The sequence below is a fragment of the Helianthus annuus genome, chromosome 8 (genome assembly GCF_002127325.2).
Source record: "Helianthus annuus cultivar XRQ/B chromosome 8, HanXRQr2.0-SUNRISE, whole genome shotgun sequence".
Classification (NCBI taxonomy): domain Eukaryota; kingdom Viridiplantae; phylum Streptophyta; class Magnoliopsida; order Asterales; family Asteraceae; genus Helianthus; species Helianthus annuus.
Genome location: NC_035440.2, coordinates 2,494,829 through 2,510,965, shown reverse-complemented (window position 1 = coordinate 2,510,965; position 16,137 = coordinate 2,494,829). Strand labels below are relative to the sequence as shown.

General features: G+C 34.5%; 1 protein-coding gene across 1 annotated transcript; it reads right to left on the bottom strand.

The window, feature by feature from the left end:
* Positions 1-4,973: 4,973 nt before the first annotated feature.
* LOC110871613 (meiosis-specific protein ASY1) lies at positions 4,974-14,362 on the bottom strand. The gene is made up of 22 exons (XM_022120313.2): positions 14,243-14,362; positions 14,092-14,148; positions 12,155-12,251; positions 11,996-12,064; positions 11,814-11,906; positions 11,316-11,442; positions 11,138-11,207; positions 11,004-11,045; positions 10,250-10,378; positions 10,079-10,171; positions 9,913-9,952; positions 9,195-9,236; positions 8,945-9,069; positions 8,832-8,844; positions 8,306-8,382; positions 8,112-8,216; positions 7,884-8,034; positions 7,734-7,810; positions 7,586-7,640; positions 6,785-6,954; positions 6,263-6,403; positions 4,974-5,168 (listed from the first exon to the last, which is right to left on the bottom strand). Exons 1-22 carry the CDS (start codon positions 14,243-14,245, stop codon positions 5,121-5,123), a joined length of 1,824 nt encoding a protein of 607 aa, XP_021976005.1. The 5' UTR covers positions 14,246-14,362; the 3' UTR covers positions 4,974-5,120.
* Positions 14,363-16,137: the final 1,775 nt, after the last annotated feature.

Here is a 16,137-nt window from a genome sequence, read left to right as displayed (position 1 = left end):
TTCTTATAAAATTAGTAACAGTATTAATTATTCAAACTGTAACGGAGTCGTTACAAGGATATTGTATTTAAATAACTCTAACTTTCATTAGTTGTCCGATAGCACTTTTAATTTTTGATTTGTACCAACATCACTCCCAACTTTCAACTTATTGGCCGACAGCACTCCCAAACTAACCCCAACACTAAACCAGTTTGCTGACTTCAACTGCCACGTCACCAAACCAGTGTCACGCCATCAAAAAAGCCAAGTCAGATGTCACGTCAGCTACCATGTCACCAAAAAAGCCAAATCCATGTCAGATGCCACATCACCACACAAGTGCCACATCAGAGAAAAAAAAAACTAACTAGGTTAGGGTTCAGTTAGTTTGGGAGCGCTATCGGCCAATAAGTTGAACGTTGAGAGTGGTGTGGTACAAATCAAAAATTGAGAGTTTTACCAGCCAATTGGTCAAAGTTGGGGTTATTTAAATCAAATATCCCATTATTCAAACTATAACGGAGTCTTTTAAGTTATCATATGTGAAAATTTTATGAAAATTATAACCCTAGATTTATTATCTAGGGACATACCAAATAACTCTTAATGACGAAAACAAAACCTGTGGAGCGACACGGTTACCACCTTCATGAGGGTTCTCCAATGACTTATCCGTCGCTGAGGGCTCTTGAGTTTTGGGGACACGACTCTATTAATTGACTTGAATGTCAGAGAGTGGTATTCAAGACGTTATCCTTTTTATTGGTCTTCCTTTGGTGTTTTTAGCACGATCCAATGCTCGGGATGATCATAACAACCATTGACCCAACTCGACAACTAGGATTAATATAACCCAACGGATTGTTGTAATGTTTGCTGTCTTTCATGAAATTGTTACAATTATTAAATTAGGACTTTATATTATGTGTTTTAAACGTTATTATCAATTGAAAATTTGGTAGGTCGTGTCACTGTTAAGATTCATGTAAAAAAATTATCGAACACTTGCATGACAAATAACGTAGGATTCAAAAATCTATTTGCCTTTTTGTTGTTCTTTGTTTGAATCCAAAATATATGTATCAATGATAACAATGTTTAATATATATATAAACTCAAAAAACATAAATTAAAAAAAAAAAACAAATATATAAACTAAAAACAACTTAAATAAACCTACTTAAAACATTAGTTAAACCTAATTAAACATAATAAGCCGTAATTAAACATACATAAACCCTAATTACTTCAGTCCCACTCACGTGGATAAACACCACCCATATCTTCGAACCAGTATTGTCTTTGGAGTGAATTGTGAATGAGAAATCAAATGTGGGTTGGAAAACGAATTGGATTTATAGCCACCGGAAAAATAGACGTTTATTGAAGTAGTTGTTGTGCCAATGAGCTTGTGGTGGAGTGGTAAGGGAGAGACTAGTTCAATTCCTGCTTCTCCCCATTAGTTTCTAGCGGCACCTGGTGATGATGGGAGACTAGGCGAGTAGGCAGCGATCGCTAGTTCGATCCTTGAACTGAATGGGTTTTACCTCACTGCACCGTCGTGCCTTCGGGCAAGTGTTCATGGGCTTCTGCCCTAGGTGAGGGTTTTCTCCAGTTCGAAGATGAGTGTATCCCAATATGATAAATTTCGCCAGTAGCCTATTTAGAGAATTCGTTGGCCGAAGTAGTTGTAGTATGGTGGATTCAAAGTGATAATTAGAGATCTACAAAGATATCAAAATTGATGGGCATCACCAAAAAAGCTAAAAACGAGGGAGCAAAAATAATGAGTCCATGTGTCAAATATTAATTGGATTCAATATAAAAAGAAGTTAATAAAAATTTCGATCAGAAAAAGAAAATGTGGAGAAGTAAAATAGTATTATTCAATAAATAATTATTATTATGAAAGTCGAAACAGATATTTGGACAAATTTTGCCAATGAGAAAACTTTTGGTACTTATATTATTGTTTACTTATCATTGCACCAAAAATGACAAAGTACTAAACAAAGTGACAATTTTGCCATGAAATCTTTCCTTAATTATACGAAGTAAAAACTGACAAGAGATATTATGTACTATTGTCATTGTGGAAGTTTTGAAATTGGGTACAACAAGAGATATTATGTAATTTAGCATGATGTCAAATGCGTTTTGTTAGTAGATTAACAGGTTGAACCGAACATGAATGAATCTGAACATGATACGAGTTTTAGTGGTTGAAACAAACATTACCACCTGTGTAAGGTGAAATTTACTTTTATTATTATGTCTTATATATTAACTAGGATTACAACCCGCCGCAATGCGGCGGGGATTCTTTAGTTATAACTAAGTCGGTCTAAGACCCGCACATTATGTTAACCCTGTCAAACGGGGAATAAATAGACGATGTAAAACGTTCACCCACACACGCATGTTGCATCGTGTTAACTCGCAAAATTTAGACGAAACGTAAAAACGTTAAGCCAAAGACACGCGTTGCGATGTGTTATGTCACAAAATTTAGAACCAAGCATAAAGCGAAAAATTTGTGGAAAATGAAAACTATAAAGGAACAAAGTTGAAAGTAAAAAACTTATGAGAATAAATTGCAAAAGATAAAAAGTTTTGGGTTAAAAGTAAAAAACAAATAGTTTTGGGTTAAAAGTAATATATGAAATACTTTTGGGTGAAAAGTAAAAAAAAAAATCATTTTTTTTTTGGAAAACCCCTAAAGCCAACGTTACGACAACCATATGCATAACCAGTTTTTCTTTGAAAAACCCACAAAGTACACATCGCGTTGCACCCGGGGCGTAAAACGGTGTCAAATAGTACTAATGTCACACAACCGTCATCGACCACCAACACTGACTCGACCTAGGATATGCGTGTTTTGAAACCTTTCAAACATGGAAAAATAGAGGCAAAAACGTTGAACCACACATGTACGTTACGTCGTATTAACTCGAAAAATTTAGAACTATACGTAAAACGGAAATTTGCGAAAGATGAAAAGTATAAGTGACAAAAGTTGTGAAGTTAAATTGCAAATAATGAAAAGTTTTGGGTTAAAGTTAAAAAAACAAATTATATAGGGTCAAAATGACAAAAAGTAAAAACTTCTGGGTTAAAAATAAAAAGTAAAGTTTTTTTTTGAGTAATGTGCAAAGCATAAGTTACAACTTGATATGCACCAAAAAGTTAATTCTTTATAAGGGTATAATACTTATACAAATATATAGAATAATTACATTTAAAATATAAAAACGTTATACCCGTCTTTTTGTTTTATATGATATGTGATTGTAGATGTAAGATCACAATTCACAATGAGCATATGATTATAGATGTAAGGTTACATTGAGTATTTATTATTGCTTGCACATATGGCACGTAATTATCTACCGAGATATAATCACGTAACGCTACACAAATCATGTAACTTTATAGCTTGTAAAATAAAATCTTTAAGAATTAAGAAAACCAATAGCAATAATCTGCTCAAATTAAAGAGAATGAAATGTTTGTTAATACGGTGTAATTTAAAAAAAAAAAGATATCATCATATGAAAAAGTTCTAACCATTTTAAAATCAGGGGTGAAGCAGGTTCAAGGGAGAAAAACCATAATACCCTTCCCTTCTTAGACCACACGGTGTGGGCGTTGAAAAATGACGTTGTTGCTGATCAACGTCGTTCACATCATACCGTTCACGGCATTTACCATGGCGTTGTTCAAAGGGCGGGGGAATATCCACCGGCGTGGAGGTCATTTTGCAGACGACGTGGCACGTGGTTAATGGACGTGATTGTTAGCCGTTTTACCCCTAATGGTTAACTTTTAAATTTTTTTAAAAAAAACTCTCTTTTTAAATTTAGAATTTCACACTATAAATACAACAAACATCTTCAACCAAATTTATACAAACTCCACAATTCTTCAATTTTATACCAACTTTTTCACTCAACGTCGTTCCACTTCACAAAAAGAAAAAAACGACGATGGCAGCCGTGGCATGGACCAAAGAGGATATTGCACTTTGCGAATCGTGGGTTGAACCTTTGAGCAACCACACGCCGGGTAGACGCACGAGCGGTCCTTTTTGGAGGACAATCCAACAACACTTCCAAGCCTTTACGGGTCATAACAACCGAATCGTCGACTATCTCTCTCGTATCGTTTTAGGACGATCCGTCTTGATTGCGAAAGATTCGAGACGATCCACAATGCCGTGAAGATCGAGGGTGGTAATCTCGGGGAGAAAGACATCATTCAAATGGCCCTCATCAACTTCAGGCACGTGCATAACCGGGAATTCAGGCTCCGCTCAACATGGGAAATCATTAGATTTTTTTATTAAAATTACGTGTTTTTTAGTTTCTTATTTTTAATTTTATGTAATTTGTTATTATTTTAGTGTTATGTATTTTCTTAATTACTAGTAATATATTTATAAATTTTTAATACATTTTATAAAAAAATATATATAATTATAATTATAAATTAATACAAAAGGTGTGTGATACGTGTCAAAAAAGTCACGTTTCCACACCCCGGCCACACAGTCCGTTTTAAGACCACGCCCCGTTTTAACGCGTGTTCCACGTGTCACATTTACCCTCCACATCGTATTTTCTTAAATTAAAAATTAACACTTATCAAGCCATGACTCCATGAGCCATGATTCTCGTTTACGCTTCGATAGAAAATTTCTTTTGAACGTGCGTGCGCCCTTATTATTAAAAACCCAAAACAATATAATAAAACACATTAGTGGGGGTGCTGTTTGGAGCCAACACTTGCTAACTTGATTTTTGTTTCTTGTTTAAGAAAGTCAAAATGTGACTACATGTATTGTTTTTTTTTTTAATATCTTAACTATTTTTATAATATTAACATAAAACGTTTTAGAAATTAGTTTTTAATAGCAAGCTATGTTAATATTAAGTGTAAAGTAACATAGCCTAATTAGTACTAATATTAGAATATTTAAAGCCAATATATATCTCTATGCATCGTGTCAAATATTCAGCAGTTGGTAAAGTAATATAACCAGTAAAGGTTACGATCAATTTTGTCTCTCAAATTATTCCTCTAAATCATGACGTGGAAAATACTAAAATAAAATCATGTTTCTTTCGCCTTCGACTTCACTCAGATTTCTGGCGTTTCGAGAACTGGAGGATTGGCTCCTTCACCTACAAATAAAATTAAAACTCTCAAACAAGGCTATATAACATTTAATTTATAAAGTAAGGGGAATATTTCTTAACACTTCTATAAATGGTTTGATTCATGTTTTTTACTTCAACATTAAAAAAAAGTTTAATTATTTTTGTAAGGAATATTAACTCGTTATTTGCTTTTGAAATATAAGAAAAAAAAGGTAGAAGACATTATTAGAGAGATTAAATCGATTGGTTTTGTTTGGATTAGCATTAGATTAAAAGCGAGGTTTGTTTCGTGGACCGATTGGTGTAATTTTGTTATTATGTAATTTGTTGTGTTTTGGCCGCCCCGTTTTGTGGGTTTGGTTGTTTCTAATGAAGTTTACGTTTCGAAAAAAAAAAGGAAAAAAGTGTTTATGGGTCATCCCGATCCAATCCAACCCAACCCATTTTGACCCATAATACAGCCATCCGACCCAGCCCATTAACCTTTTACAGATCTGATTTACAAAAAAATGCATAAACCTTTTTTGAGAACTGGTGACCCGAAACAAATTTCGGTGTTAAACCGAACCGACGGGTTGATATTGGTTTGAGAACTCCTCCATTGATACACATTTGGAACCAGTTTAAACCGACCGAACTGATTACAAACAAGTTTAAAACTGAACAGAACCGATCATTTTCGATAACCCAAGCCGGTTTTGACCAATGTTGACCCAAACCAATCTGGTTTGGGAAAAAAACAAAAATGTACACCTCTACCCTCCTATGTTAGGAAAAGTTAGATTAAGATCATACTATTATTTTCTAAATTCAAAAACATTAGTTGCTTATAATTTAAAGCTAATGAAAAAAAAGTGTTTGTGATTCGGTCCAATCCAACACATCTGGCCCAACCCGTTTAATTAGAGGAGAAATTCAACTCGTTTTCTATAAATGGGTCAATTAATGTGCCCACATAAAAAAAGTATAAAGAAAATACATCAAGCCTACAGAATTGCTTTTATGGGTCGAATTCAATCCATTTTGTCCCGTAACCCAACCCATTTGGGCCGGCCCGTTTAGTGTCTGTCACCTCTAAGAGGAATCATTTTTATCATTAGTAGGATGTAAGTATGTACCATGCTTGCTTTTCGAGAACGTTTGTCAAGGGTGGACTGGCCGCTACAAACGACAGTATCCATTTTATCATCCGGATTGACATTTTCGTTTCCACCCTTCTCAACCCCTGCTGCCACGTGGCTCTCTATTGAAGCTATTGGCTGCAGAACATATATTTGTAAAGAAATTATAAATAGTTAATTGAGTAAATTACGTTTTTGGCCCCTGTGGTTATATCACTTTTACTATATTAGCTCAAAATACGAATTTTTAACATATCTGCCCCCATGGTCTCTATAACTAACCATTTTGGCCCCTAAGTCTAGAGATTATGGGGGCCAAAATGGTTAGTTATAGAGACCATAGGGGCCAAAATGGTTAGTTATAGAGACCATAGGGGCAGATATGTTAAAAATTCTTATTTTGAGCTAATATAGTAAAAGTGATATAACCACAGGGGCCAAAAACGTAATTTACTCATAGTTAATTATAGAAAAATAGCATAAATATGCATGGAAGTCATGAGAAGCTATAACAAAAACCTGAGTGTTTCTTGTGGGAGTGTTGTGTCCATTCACTCTCAACTTAGAGGCAGCTGCATCACTGAAGGGGGAACCGTTTTGGTGCAAATCGGATCTACCTTTCGTGCGTGTGAGATCTGATCCTATGGAATGCAGTCCACCCATTGTGGATGTGTCCCAACAATTAGCCCCTGATCAAGTTGTCCAATGGGTTAGATCATTCATTTTCTTTTCTTTTTTTTTTAGAACTGGAATGCAGTTTTAGTGGTAGGAAAAGATAATCAGTCATATTTCATTCGGTCAAACGGGTAAAATAAAATAAAAAGCTAAAATCAAGATGGGGTTAAACTTAGGGGTGTGGATTTCTGATACGACATGGACCTAACACAAATTCACAGGTTTGGGTCAGTTTAGGGTTGAACCCGCGAACACAATTGGTTAATGGGTCGTGTTCAGATTGACCAGACTGGTTCACGGGTTGACCTGTTTAACCCTTTTAAATTTAAACATATTCATAAATATCTTCTAAGTCATTACTAAAACTGATATATTATAATATTAAAATATAAAAAAAAAAATTAATGAGCATTATTGCATCAACTTCATGATTTGAACGTACTTGCTGTATACACATATGCATTAAAATATTAATTCATAAACTTCCTAAATCAGAGTATTAGCGAAATAACAATGCTGTATATACATTTGGGACTTGGGTCAACGGTCAACCCTAACCAACTCATAAAACAACTCATTTGAACCCATCCATATTGCCACATCTAGCTAGAACTAGATTACTAGAACATCATGATATAAGCGCACCTGCTTGGTTCACCGAATGGTTGGATTTGTTACGAGTTTCATGTGTATCCTCAACCTGATAGCAAAAAGTCAAAAAAATAAAAAAATAAAAAAAATAGAAAAAAAACGGCTAAAAAATAAAGATTGTTATATTTAATTTGTCTAGTACCATAGCATCAAAGTCCAAGGCCTTTTGCACTTCAGCAAGTTTCTTCTTGGTTATATCAGAATGCACCACACGCTTTCCTATAAATGATAGTAAAATGATCTAATATATTCACAATAAACAGAACTGAATTTTTTTATTATGAAATTGTACCTAGCCTACGATTGCTTGTGGATTCGATGTAACCTTCTTTAGTCATTTTATCCATTAACTTGCGCACGGTAATTTGGTTAGCCTCACCACCAAGCTTGCTTTGAAGCTTCGAAATAGTAATGTAGTTCATTGGAAGAGCATGATAAAGTGCCTGAAGTGAAACAAGCTCCGTATCAATGGCAATTTTGTAAAAATATATGAAACACTGGATGTTGAAAAAGAGCTTACTTTCATGTACATTTGAGCCTCGCCAGTAGTGGGCAGGCTCTTCTTGCCAGATGCCTGACGAGCGTCAGTTTCCTCTTTCACAGCATCAAATTCATACTCCGAATTCTATAAAGAAATTATATAATAATTAGATTTGACTACTGATTTTTTTTTTTTTTTTTGAAAAATGATGTGATACAAGTAGAATAGATGACCTTCGTCCTCTTGATGGTGAAACTTTCGTTTCCAGACTTTGCTAAAATGCCTTCGGTTACAAGCTTTTCCATAATTTCTGAAAATCAATTCAACAGAAATGAAAGAGTATAGATCAAGGAAAGTTAGAGTAAACTTCTGTTTTGCTCCTTGTGGTTTGGTTGTTTTAACGGTTTTGCTCCAATCCTTTCAAAATAGTCATTTTACTCTCTGATCTATGAAGCTTAACTCTATTTCACTCCCCACCCCTAACGCCATCCAATTCAACTGTTAAATCCTGGTTCAGATCTGGGATGGGAAAAGACTAAAATGCCCCTCATGTGAGGGGCATATGACCAGGATTTAACAGTTGAATTGGATGGCGTTAGGGGTGGGGAGTGAAATAGAGATAAGCTTCATAGATCAGGGAGTAAAATGGCTATTTTTAAGGGATTGGGGCAAAACCGTTAAAACGACCAAACCACAGGGAGCAAAATGGAAGTTTACTCTAAATTTCATTATTTATTTCCAGTTAGATTCCGGGTGTACCTTCAAGCAAAACCTGCAGATACATTACAGAAGATGTTGTCATTGTTGCATGATTATTAATTAGTTAAGAAAAAACATGGTTGGTATTACTTATTAGTACACAGGATTATTACCAATGAGATGTCGGGGAAATTAGAGAGAACATCAGTGACATCGACGTTTTCTTGATGATAGGATTTGATCCAATCCTTGACACGGTTTAGCTGCTGTTCATCTTCAGCTGGATCCTGAGTGTCGTCTGCTTGTATGAAATGACATAATTGCCCTCAGTTAGTAAGTAACTTAAACAATATATCTGTGTTACTGTGTGTTTGTGTGTGTATGTTTGTAGATATGTTTAACAAGGTTGATCATAGTAAACACCTTCATCAACCATGGTATCATCTTGTTTCTCCTTTTGCTTATCTGGCAACAAAATTGTGGTTATAGGTTCTATTATTAAAGATAATGAAACAAGCAGCGTCAACTAAATTTTATTGACGTGTAGGGCTGCAAATGAACCAAACGTTCGACGAATAGTTCGTGAACCGTTCGGCGGGAAGTTCGTTTGTGTTCGTTCGTTTATTAAACAAACTAACACAAACAAGAAATTTCGTTCGTTTAGTTAAATGAACAAACATGAACAGAGGGCGCGTTCGTTCATTTATGTTCATGAACGTTCGATAACGTGTTCGTTTGTGTTCGATAGTTCATTAGTGTTTTTAGCTTTTATATTTTATTTAAATACTTGAAAAATTCCGACAAATAAAAGATTTAATAAGTGTCAATGTGTTATATATTTTGTTTATGAACGTTTGTTTATGTTCGTTTGTTACCATTTGTGTTCATGAACATTAGTTTGTGCTCATTTGTGTTCATCATCGTTCGTTTTCATTCGTTGCCTAAAATTAACAAACAAACACAAACGAACACGAACACGAACAAGTTCAAATCCTTAACAAACAAACACGAACATAAAATCTCGTTCGGTAAGCGTTTATGAACAATTCATGAACACATATATTTCTTAACAAACGAACACGAACAAGGATTTGTTCGTGTTCGTTTGGTTCGTTTGCAGCCCTATTGACATGTAAATTACCTATAGGTGCCACTATGTACTCATCATCAGATATGCTGGCCTGCAATGGCTTGTATAAGTTACCCAAGCAAATATAAAGCTTGTGAAAGTAAACATATATACATATATATGTGTGTGTGTGTAAAGCTTAGATAGAAAATTAATATTATATATTTTGGTGCTTCACCTCACTATCAGCCTCACTGTCTCCATCTTGCTGCATTGAGTCACCTCCCAAACTAACATTATCATCCTCACAAGGATCAAGCACACTTTTAACCTGAAATGATCCAGAAAATTACAATTTAATATATTATTTTGAATAATTAAGTTTTCTATATAACTAATGATTTCTTACCTTAAGAGATAAAACAAAATGTTTGCTGTTGACATTTCCAACCTCCATTCTCAAAGGATTTTTGGTCCATGTATGATGGGCTTCTTCCTCTGTGCAGCCTCTGAAGAACGGGGGCTCGTAATCAGCAGGCTACAAGATAGAAACAATTTTCACACTTAATTTATTTTCCCAAAACAAGAATATTAATTATACTTTTCTGCTTCCATACTATTTTTCAGTGATGATAGCAACAGAACTCTGTACTATAAATTACTTCACTTAAATATCTTATTCGATAAGAGCAGTTTCTATCAACAAACAGGAATACCAAAATATACTCCTAACAGCGTGCATAATTAGCATGGTTGTAATAATCCCGATTAGTCGCCGATTAATCACTAATCGGAGTTTCACCGATTAATGGCCGATTTATCGCTAGGCGGTCAAAGGAGGTCCTATTCTGGCCAAATTTTGGCCAAACGCCGGCCAAATTTCGACCAAACCTTATAAATTCCTTCCAAATACTTTAAAAGAATGGTCAATGAGAGGTTAAAACATGTCTACTTTAAAAAACTACATATAAAAGCGTGTGTGTATATATGTAACTAAAAATTACATATAAAAATCTCAATCCGGTTAATCCCTGTTAATCCCGATTAATCGCTAGTCGGTACCCCACCGCCCGACTAGCGCCTAGCGATTCTTACAACACTGATAATTAGTGGTTATAAGCTGTTTATGTAAACAATAAGAACAGACGTTATCAGAGTCTTACCGTGACATCATCATAATAGTGGAGTTTCATTACAATCGTGCGCTGAAACAGTAGTCATAGTAGTCAAGTTACAATAGGAAACTATGTTCATGTCTCAATATATCAAAAGAAATGTTGACTGGCAGTGTATTTACCTCTTCTGGCATCTTATCTAGAGTTCTCATCAATTGAATGAGTGTGCGAACCATTTTACAAGCAGAGCTCCTGAGATAGAATGTTGTATTAGTAAACAAATTTTACTTTTAGGAACAAATTAATAAATTCAAAGACCATAGAAAAAGACAAATCAATTCATATAGGCTTAGTATTTACTTCATTTGAGTAGGGGTAATCTCTGTTGTGGAGTTACATTTGAATGTTTCCCCTCGCTTCTTGTTTCCAATTCGATTGACATTCATAGAAACCTCTTGGCTATCAGAATTTGAGTAACTGAAAGAAACTGCAAGACAATGTATATATCTTTTGTAAAGCATAGTATGCCAAAAAAATAAAAAATAAAAAATAAATAAATAAAAATAACCATTGGGTGTCAGCCCAATGGCCACCAGCCCGCATTCTAACCCGGAGGTGGCGGGTTCGAGTCTTGCTCGTTCCCAATGCCCCTACGGTAGCGGATTTACCCCCAGACTCAGGCTTGCTGGGTGGCGGTCTGCGAGGTGGGATCACCTCGGCGGTTGGGAGGACCGTGGAATATCCCCCCCCCCCCCCCATAGTATGCCAAAAATAAACTTAAACTAAGAAAATGGGTCCATCCATTGCTATCATAGAACAGATCACGAATTCATATTACAATAGTTCGTGGAATCTTACAAGAATATTCTTCAATCATTGGCCCTTCTGCAGTCTCACACACACAGAACATTAGTGTCCTGAGATATTTCTTCTGCAAAGCATCATATACACCTGCAAATAACAAGACCCTAATTATCACCAAAGAGAAGTAACAAAATGGAAACATTAAAGCTCAAAAGCACGTGTATATTTCATCATGCCTTTCTCCATCCAGTCAATTAGTCTTCTAGACTCTGCATCCATTGGCATAAGCTTTTTTATCTTCATCTCTGTTGATTACACGATAGAAACAATGCCAAAATAAGGTCAAGCCTATCAGCTACACAAACATTTTTAACAGAAAGCACGGAGGAATTTACCTAAGGCTGGCACGCCCTTATCACTAAAGTATTTCTCTGGAAAAAGACCTCTGATATAACTGATATTGAATATTGCTATGCGTAGTAGGTTCCTTGTCTATTTTAAAGCAAAAGAATCATGAGATACCAGAATTGATAATCATACACAAAAACAGTAAACTAATGGTTCCACATTTATCCCCACATGCTTCAGCATTAATCTATAATCAAAATGTGACACTTATATTCTAACATGTCACAAATCTTTGAGCCTTTGATTGTGTAAGCAGTATGAGATTAAATCATTGAACTCAACCAATCACTTAAGGTATCAAGTAGTGAATTCGATATCAGAAGCAACAAACACAAATATGTATATGCATAACCCCCAAAAAGCTCGTATTGCATCAAGAAAAATAACTCAAAAACTTAATGCAATTGATACCATAACTTAGTATTTATAATATAACCTATCCTGTTAGACTTGAACACTAAACAACTCCAAAATTCAAATTAATATCAAATTGACTAAACTTTACGATCCTAACTCAACTTAGTTTGGACTCCTTAACCGAACCATCACCAACTTGTGATGATTCAGAATTAGCCACCATCAAGGTTGTGCTCCTCATTCGTTATGGACTCCTCTAAAGAGTGTTTTGACATTTGAGATCACTTCAAATTTAATGCAAACATTCTCCGCATTGTAGCATCATTCAGGACTAGTAATGTAACCATTTAAACTTATAAGTCACATCATATCTCTCCTTAATGCAGGGATTAAGAAACACCCTGCTAATCTGCACTTAACTACATTTGCATACTTAAGGTGCTAGCATTATGATCTCTAGCATATGAAACAGCAGATATCTTACAACATCTGCATTTACGTTCCTACATACCAAAACTTTAAACTAGCTTATAAAACAAGTAACGCAAGGAAAAAACCTAAAGTAAAATCGATAAAATAACAATCTACCATTAAAACTCATGTTATAACTAGTCAGCTACAAGTTGAGCTGAAAACAAACCTAAAATCATCCTTCACTAATCACACATCAAACAGAACCTGTTTTGACTCTATTTTGCTGTCCATTTACTGGTTCAGTCCTCGTTTAGCTTACAAAATTCAGATCTAGCAATATTATAACCACAACCACAAAGTATCAAGTAATCAACGAGTTTGAGAATTTCAGTAATTACTGATTTAATATTTCAATCGCACAGCTTAAGGATGAGTATGTGAATTAAATTATATAGAACATATTTGAAAATGAACAGATGAATTCAATACTATTACCTAGCCTCTATCGTAGCAACAAAAACAAAAGCTATCCTACGACATACATGACTGAGAACGTTCTGGACATGATTTCAACGTCATACATCACAAAATTTATCAGAACTTTCGTTTGAATCGAAACAAAATCAATACAAGTAAGATAAAGCAAAATATGATTGCATTTCAACTAAACATCACTAGCGATAATCACAAATTACATAACTGAGAACGTTTTGAACACGATTTCAACAACATACAACACGATATGTATCAGATTCATCAGAAATTTCGTTCGAACGGAAACAAAATCACTACAAGTAAGATAAAGCAAAATATATTTGCATTTCAGCTCAACATCACTAGCGATAACTACAACATACATAACTGAGAACGTTTTGAACACAATTTCAACAACATACAACACGATATGTATCAGATTCATCAGAAATTTCGTTCGAACGGAAACAGAATCACTACAAGTAAGATAAAGCAAAATATATTTGCATTTCAGCTCAACATCACTAGCGATAACTACAACATACATAACTGAGAACGTTTTGAACACAATTTCAGCAACATACAACACGATATGTATCAGATTCATCAGAAATTTCGTTCGAATGAAAACAAAATCACTACAAGTAAGTTAAAGTAAAATATTATTCAGATCTATTACCAGAAGCAGAGAATCCTGCTCGGTGATCTCCGCTTCCTTCAACTTCTGCGCAACAACCTGCAAATCGTTACAGAAATTAGGTTATCACTTATCAGCCAGTGAAAAATCGATAGTTAACTGTTAACGTACTGATAATAGCTTCGAAGCTTACCATTGTTAGAGGTTGTGAAGAGAGAATTTGAAGTTGTGCAGGTGTGAGAATGAAGAATGAGTGAGTTAGCGCGAGTGAAAAGACGTTGAGGTTATATATAGCGTTCAGTAGTGAGTAGACCTAACCATGGTTAAGTAAGGTTTTAACTGGGGTTAGTGTAGCATGCAGAAGACGTTGTGTTGTCGTTAGTGAAGGGTTAAAAAATTCCGTTACACGTAATATTGAAATTCGCTATTGAATGAAAGTGAGTGAATTATAGAAATGTTTATATATATTCAAGAGTTAAATTTCATTTTAGGTTTTGGTCATTTTATCAGTTTAGTCCAAAGGTTTGAAACGTTGTCATTTTAGTTTAAATAGTTTCAAGCATTGCCATTTTAGTCCACTGGGTTAACTCCGTCAATTTTTATGTTAGCTAGAAGGGTAATTTGATCATTTTATATAGTCGAATTGCCCTTCTAGTTAACAGAATTACATTTAAAATTACGGAAATGCCCTTCTAGTTAACAGAATAAAGGGATGGAGTTAACCCAGAGGAGTAAAATGACAACGTTTAAAACTATTTGTGCTAAAATAGCAACGTTTCAAACCTTTAGATTAAACTGACAAAATGGCTCAAACCATAGAAACTAAAATGACATTTAACTCTATATTCAATATATCGTAACAATTTTATAGTTTACGATTTCATTTTATTGATTTTTCTAATGTAAAACCACTCATCATTCCATTATCGAATTGTGGCTTTTAATCATCGGTTTAGAATTATTATTATTCCTCAAGTTTGGTCATTCCTCACATTCTGTTCAATTTTTCTTTTGTGTTGATCAGGGCGAACTTAGGTGTTGTGTTGGATGGATGGGCACACCACTTGAACAAAAGCTTTTAGAGTATGTAATAGGTAAAAATCCGGATCACACCGCACCCGACAATGACTAAACATCGGTATTGGTATCAGCTTTATCCAAACGATATTGGTATACGTTTGGATTAACCTTGTAGTTTACCTAAATTACGTATACGATCATGAACCCGCCACAATGCACGGATCGTTAATACTAGTTTAGGTAAAAGATCAAATACAAATAAAGTTAACGTACAAAACGTTCGAACTGAAGGAAAAGACAAAAAAGCGCGGCGGCATTTTTGTAATTATCGGTAACTATCAAAATTACTCTACAAATGATCCTGTAGAGTAATTTTGATCTTTTGTATAGTAATTTTGTAAAATGTTCTTATAGAGTAATTTTGTTCTTGTAGGGTAATTATCAAGATTACTCTTCAAGTGTATCAAAATTACTCTGCATCAAAATTACTTTACAAATGAATCAAAATTACGCTGCAAGTTTATCAAACAACATACAATTCAAAATTACTCTACAAATGATCCTGTAGAGTAATTTTGATCTTTTAGAGTAATTTTGTTAAATGATCCCGTATAGTAATTGTGATTGTAGAGTAATTTGGTAAAATGATCATGTAGAGTAATTTTGATCTTGTAGAGTAATTTTGTTAGCATTTAGTTATGGGGTTTAGTTTTAGCTTTTAGTTTTGGTTGGGGTAGTTTTTTTAGGTTTTTGGGGGGTGGGGGTTAGTGTAATTTTGATAATTACCCTACAAGATCAAAATTACTGTACAAAAACACTTTACAAAATTACTCTAAAGGATCAAAATTACTCTACAGTATCATTTATAGAGTAATTTTGATAATTACCCTACAAGCTAGATAATTACAAAAATGTCACCGTGTGCTTTTTCCTTTTTATATTATTCGTACGTTTAGTACATTAACTTTATTTGTAGAGTAACTTCCCCCTACTAGTTTATAGTTTATTAAAGTTGGCAATATATAGCACAATTTTAAAATGATTGAACTAGAGCTAGTAAATGGAAGT